The 6,629-nt window shown below is 35.0% G+C and overlaps 2 protein-coding genes across 2 annotated transcripts; both read right to left on the reverse strand.

Annotated features, from left to right (window-relative positions):
- Nucleotides 1–624: 624 nt before the first annotated feature.
- On the reverse strand, nucleotides 625–2,054 carry LOC120082849 (ATP synthase gamma chain, chloroplastic). Its single transcript, XM_039038188.1, has one exon. The coding sequence runs from the start codon at nucleotides 1,902–1,904 to the stop codon at nucleotides 783–785; it is 1,122 nt and encodes a 373-aa protein (XP_038894116.1). The 5' UTR covers nucleotides 1,905–2,054; the 3' UTR covers nucleotides 625–782.
- A 321-nt stretch (nucleotides 2,055–2,375) lies between these two features.
- LOC120082848 (pentatricopeptide repeat-containing protein At1g11710, mitochondrial) lies at nucleotides 2,376–5,249 on the reverse strand. Its single transcript, XM_039038187.1, has 2 exons — nucleotides 4,865–5,249; nucleotides 2,376–4,680 (listed from the first exon to the last, which is right to left on the reverse strand). Exon 2 carries the CDS (start codon nucleotides 4,640–4,642, stop codon nucleotides 2,681–2,683), a length of 1,962 nt encoding a protein of 653 aa, XP_038894115.1. The 5' UTR covers nucleotides 4,643–4,680; nucleotides 4,865–5,249; the 3' UTR covers nucleotides 2,376–2,680.
- Nucleotides 5,250–6,629: the final 1,380 nt, after the last annotated feature.

Genomic DNA, 6,629 nt, shown 5'->3' on the forward strand with positions numbered 1-6,629 from the left:
CTAAAACACAAGAAGACTTAATAAAATCAAGATAATATAGGCTCATTTGATAATAATTCAGAGTCCGTTTGGTAACTATTTGACTTTTTTTTTAAAAAAAAAAAAAAAAAAATCAAAACTATAAACACTTCTTCCCTCTCCAAATTTCTTCCTTTGTTATCTATTACCAATGGTTTAAAAAACCAAATCAAAATATGAAAACTACAAAAAATAGCTTTTAAAAAGTTTTTTTAAGAATTTGGTTAAGAATTCAACAATTGTATTTAAAAAGGATGCAAATTATTGTAAGAAATGAGGAGAAAATAGGTTTAATCTTCAAAAACCAAAATCCATAAACTAGTTATCAAACGGGGGCTCGATTTTTAGTTTTTGATGTTTGTAAATTGTGCTTGTCTTTTGATAAATCTTTACAATAGTTTTCATCCTTCATAATAAAGTACACTGGAATTCATAACCAAACTACATTTTTTAGTTTCAAAATGTGGCTTGAATTTTAAAGCCACGAGTAACAAGTAAATAATCAAACAAAGAAACTAACAGGTAGACGTATGTTTATAAAACTAAATGATTATGAGAATCATTTAAAAGTCAACAGTTCCAAGGGAATATAAACTTAGCCAGAAGTGAAGAAGCAGAACATGAAAGACTTACAATTTGCATATATTCTATAGAAACTGCATAATTTGAATGAGATCATTGAATATAGAAACATGGGATGTATGTAAGGGGAAGGAAGAGGAAAAAGCAAGCAAACATGGGAGGAGATATACACAAACATCAAATTAAGTCAAGGCATTAGCACCAGCAACAATCTCCAAGATTTCTCCAGTAATCTTAGCTTGGCGCTGTCTATTATATACAATAGACAGAGTTCTCTTCAGCTCAGAAGCATTATCAGTTGCATTACTCATAGCACTCATTCTAGCTGCAAGTTCACTAGCCAATGACTCTTGCAATGCCCTCAAAATCTGGCTGTTCAAATACAAAGGCAATAAAGCATCCAAGATCTGAACTGGGTCTTGCTCAAACTCCAAAATTGGTGAAAAATCTGATGTGCTTGTCCTCACTGAATCCCTTTCCACTGTCAATTTCCCTTCCTTTGTTGTCAACCTGAAAAACTCATCTTCTGCAGCATCTACACATACTCCATTTATATCACAGATCTCACCCTTGGGTGAGAGTGGAAGAAGAGTGTGAATTACAGGATCGGATTTTATCAACGACACGAATTTCGTGTACAAAAGCTCTACTTTATCAACTTCTTCGCTAACAAAGAGTGAAAAAACATCATCAGCTATTGCTTGAGCTTCTTTAGCTGTGGGAAGAGTGCCACCTTCAAGGAACTTATCGACCGGGATGTAAGGTCGGCGAAGGAAATAGGAATTACCCTTCTTGCCAACACTAATGACAGTGTAATCAAGACCAAGTGCCTTCAATTCTGATATTCTGGCTTCAGCTTTCTTAATGATGGTATTGTTGAAACCACCACAAAGACCTCTATCACCCGTGACAACAACTAATGCAACTTTCTTAACAGGTCTTACTTTGGTTAAAGGAACATCAACATCTTCTGTTTGAAGTTGCTCATTGATGTTGTAAAGGACTTCAACCAAAGCTTCTGAGAAGGGTCTTCCATTAACAACTGCTTCTTGAGCTCTGCGGACTTTGGCAGCAGCAACAAGCTTCATAGCTTCAGTGATCTTCTGGGTGTTCTTCACCGAATCGATACGATCTCGAAGCTCCCGAAGACCGCAATGGATTGGAGAAACCGACCATGATCGAGCAGGGCTTGAATTCTGGGAAGGGAGCTGGAAAGGGCTCAAAAATGAGCGGAAAGAAAGGGAAGATGCATCAGAAACAGTGGGTTTTGAAGACACCCACATAGTCAGATTTGAACAAGACATGGTTTAGCAGCCGAGGAGGGAGGTGAGCTCTAGTTTGGCGGTGAAGAGAGGCTGCAAAGAAGGGGTTCAGGTTATTCTTGGGGTAAAGTCTTATCTTCATTCATTGGCGAGGGTGGCTCTCGTTCGCAAGAAAGGAGTGAGAAATGAGTGGAGTAAAACACTGAGAGAGGATGAGGCTTAAGGATAATGATTTCGACAGTTGAGATGGCCAGAGGCAAGTTCTTGATTCATTTAAGGTGGGCCCGTCATTTTATCTGTCATGGTGGACTAAATGTGGATACAGGTTTTTGAGTTTTCTACCATTTTTCTAGTTATTGCGAATATTCTCTAAGCAAATCTTGCCGATCCTTTTAAATCCTGGAATTAGACCTGAGAGAAGGTATGAGAAACAGTAAAACTAAAGAAGAATTACAGCGAAAGTTGGATGATTTCTGGGAAATTGGAGACCATAATCCAAGAAGGCAAGAATTATTGAATAATTAGAACCAGAAATGTAAATTTACTACTTGAAAAGACAAGAATTTACAAGTGCCAAAATTAAATTTACAAGTAATAGCTTACATTTGATCGATTTAACAACATTGGATAAGACTACCTATTTCAACAAAAAATTATAAGAAAAAAATTAGGGGTAAAACACTTGCATTGGTTATATGATACAATACTGGAGCAGCAAATGTAAAATTTCCTGTTCGATTGAGAATGTGAGACGTCTTTGCTGGAATCCTTCATCCTACTCCTGCAATCTGAAGGTATGTGCCAGTTGTGCTATGCGGCTACCCTTCAACGTTTTCTTGAAGGCAGGGGCTCACAAGAGACTGGTATGTTTGCCTATCAGGAACGGCTCCTTTAAGTACCATATAATCATGTAACTCAATTACATCTTCAGAGCCACAACTCTTAACAAAATTGGTGATGAGAGTCGTGTATGTTATAAGGTCAGGAACTATCCCCTGGCTAATCATTGCTCTCATCAGTTCCATGGCTTGATGAATCAATCCCATCTTGCACAGAAAGTTAATCATTATGTTGTAAGTAACTATGTTCACCAAACTCCCCACGTTAATCATCTCTAGAAACAGTGCAAAAGCCTTCTCAACCTTCCCATTGATGCAGTATCCGTGTAGTAATGTGTTATAGGTAACCGTATCGAGGAAACCGTTTTGCTGTAATTTGTCTACCAAGAGTTTGGCAGCATCGATTGAACCTTGCTTGCACAAACCATCTAAAATAGAATTATATATAACCAAGTCACATTTTCCATCTGCCTTTATTGTTTTGTCGTAAATCTTAACTGCAGCTTCGATTTTTCCTTCCTTACAATGCCCATCAACCAGAGTGCCATAAGTAACCATGTCAGGTTTGATACCACGAACAATCATACTGCTCAGTAGTTGCTTGGCACCTGCTACCTTTTGGCTCTGTAACATATAGTTGATGAGAATATTATGAGTAAAAGCATCTTTTACAAGGTTTCTTCCGAGAATGTGGTCATGAACTCTTAAAGCTTTATTGAGATGTCCATTTAGACAAAGACCCTTTGTAAGGATTGAGAAGGTAACCTCATCCGGGAGGACATGCCTATTAATCATGTCAGATAATAAAAACGAAGCTTCTTCTAATTCTCCTTCCATGTAAAGCCAGTAGATGATAGAGTTATATACAACAGTGTCTGGAATCAAGCCCATTTGAACCATTTCATCACACAACCTAAATGCCACATCCAAACTCCCTTTTCTAGCATACCCGTCAATCAAAATGGCATATGTTCTCACATTGAAATCTATTCCCAGCTTAATCATTTCACCAAGAACATTTTTTGCAGACTCTAACCTTCTTATCTTGCAGAATCCATTAATGATACAATTATACGTAACTATATTAGGTGATACACTTCTTCCTGAAATTACCCCAATGTTCCTTGCTAGCTTTAGAGCAAGACCCATGTCACCCATTTTACTTGCTTTATCAATGATCATATTAAAAGTGACAACATTAGGCCAAATTTCAATTTGCAGCATCAAATAAACTACAAAAATTGCTTCTAGTAATTTGCATTCCTTGCATAAAGCATAAATAATCAAATTAAAAGTATTCACATTTTCACTGTAACCACTGGCAACCATTTCCTTATACATGTTCCAAAACTTATCAGTCTCGTCCAACTTTAAAAGTTGATTTAAGAAGTTATTCCAAGCATGAATCGAAACCCAAAAACCTTCATTTCTCAACTTTTTTATTACGTCATATGCACCTTCCAGCCTCCCTAACTGAGTGCAAGTCCTCACCAGAGCATCAAAGACTGCAGGATTTGAATTACAAATTTTGTAACAATCAATCAACCCTCCCAGAACCTCCAATGGCGGCTTACCATTTTTAAGCATTAAACTCTCCATGACAGACAAGGCATCATTAAAATTTCTGGAATTGACTAACACGTGAACTAAGGTACAACAAGATTCTAATGAGTGCGAAAAGTTGTCTCTCGCCTCAACCCAGTTGTAGAATTCTAAAGCTAACTGTGGAGAGCTACGAAACTCGCGAACAACACGACAGATCAACGAACTCGTGAGACTAGGTGATACTTGCTCTAAAAACTTCCATCTTCTCTGTTTTAAATTAACACAAATTGCTTTACAAATGATATCCTCAGTGCTTTGACTTAAAAGCTTCTTACCCTTATGGAAACCTCGTCTAAAAACACAACTTCCCCTCAGAAAAATGAAGCTAAAAACCATAGAATGCTGAAAACCTAGTTCATGAAATATCCTAATATCTGCAAGCAAAACAAAACGAAGAGAAATCCAACTAAGTAAATCTCTAAATACACCAATATACATGTTCATTAAGAGGGTTAAATGGTGTGAAGCAAAATAAAAACCCTAATTCATTCAAATATAACAAACAAGAAATATAAGTCAGAGAATATGACAACCTAGTTATCAACAACAGTATCTTACCTCCCAAGTTTCTCAAAAGAGAGCGCAGAGGATATAGGAATCAAAGAACACAAAGCACTATGCCATACAACTTCTCCAAACCTTTGCAGTTCGCATTCTGCTCTCAACACTGGAAGTTGGAACCTTGGTAATCTCTCTCGTGCAATTGGAACTCGACAGCAACAAGAGAGAAGAAGCGAACTGCGGAGGAAGCACGTCCACTGTCGTCAAGATGAAGTTGAACTCGCCACTGAAGGATTCACAGCCATTGATTTTCCCCCGCGGCCCAGTTCAGTTCCGTCGGAAACTACCGATACCGTCGCCAGCCCCACCGTTCAGTGGCGGCGAAAATAATGGAGCGTCGGAACTGTCGTAATAACAATCAGTCTATTACATGGCTAAGATATGCCCTACAGGCTTTGAGGCTTCAAGTACAACACGCCTTTCGGCCCATTATTTTCCCAGCCCATTAAATTGCCCTAAGTTGTTTCTTTCCTTTTTTTTTTTCCTTAAAACAATTACCATTTATTTTTTTAATTAATTATACAAATTGATGATTCGAACTTTTAACGTTTTGGTTAGTACATGTTCAGTTGAACTATATTTATTAACTAATTGTCCAAATTGAAGAATAAAAAATCGAATGTTATTAAATATTTAATAAAGAAACTATTTATGGTACGTTATTTATCTTTCGATAATATTTTAAAAATTCAACTTTCAATTTTTACCTTTTCCTTTTTTATCAAATAATAATAATAATACAAAAAAATATTATCCACAAAATTAATCTGTCTTCTTTGTCTTTATGTTAGGTGTTCAAAATTTCTAAACAATCCATGTTAATTATGCTAAAAATACATAAAATAAAATATATTATCAAATAATTATAACACTAAACGTAATCCCATTGTAAATAAGTCTAATCTATAAAATTTTAACTTAACGATTATATACTCAACTTTTTTCGTTTGGACGATTAGCCTTATTGAAATAAAAATGAAAAAAATTTGGATGTAACCCATATTTTGTGCAATCCAAGTTGCCCCTAATAAAAAGGTGTCAGGTAACCAAAAAAAATAAAATTGAAGTGATTGTTTTCATTTTTATCAATTAAATCATTATATTTAAAATATTAGTATAAAGTATATTTATGAGAAATTGTATGGGTGGCTAAATCAATTAGTGAAATTACAAACATAGCTTGAATCTTTTAGATTTGGAAGAAATAGGATTTTTTTTCTAAATTTCATTTCAACTTTTTTTTTTTTTTCCGTATCCTTATTGATAGGATCCAAACAATATAACAACCACCCAATAAAATTTTCTCCAAAACAATAAACCAAATAATTGTTCTTCAAAACACCACTCATTAAGCAATCAACCAATAATGGACAGCAATAAACCACAAAATTATGGAAGACTAAAAACAAAGAGCACACAATTTATACGTAGAAAACTCATTTGATATGAAGAGTATAAACCACGGACTTGTGAGGAGTCCACCATTGTCAATTTTTCTTATTATGATAAAATTGGGGGAAAAAGAACCCTAATCAGTCATACAAAGTGTAACATTCCAAAATTTTAGATAAAATTTAATTTAATTTTCTTAAATTATTTGGGTGTTATGTTGAGTATTGAGACTAAAATTAAATTATTGTGACTGAGATAATCCAATTTAAATTATCTTAATATGAAATTATTTAAGATATAGTATTTATTTATCTTAATCTGAAATGTTGAGTGTTCAAGATTTAATACTTATTTATCTTAATGTTGAGTG

Source organism: Benincasa hispida, chromosome 8 (assembly GCF_009727055.1).
Source record: "Benincasa hispida cultivar B227 chromosome 8, ASM972705v1, whole genome shotgun sequence".
In the NCBI taxonomy this organism is placed as follows: domain Eukaryota; kingdom Viridiplantae; phylum Streptophyta; class Magnoliopsida; order Cucurbitales; family Cucurbitaceae; genus Benincasa; species Benincasa hispida.

Bases quoted from the DNA above. Each gene is read 5' to 3' on its own strand.
- LOC120082848 (XM_039038187.1), bottom strand. From the start codon at position 4,642: ATGGTTTTTAGCTTCATTTTTCTGAGGGGAAGTTGTGTTTTTAGACGA.
- LOC120082849 (XM_039038188.1), bottom strand. From the start codon at position 1,904: ATGTCTTGTTCAAATCTGACTATGTGGGTGTCTTCAAAACCCACTGTT.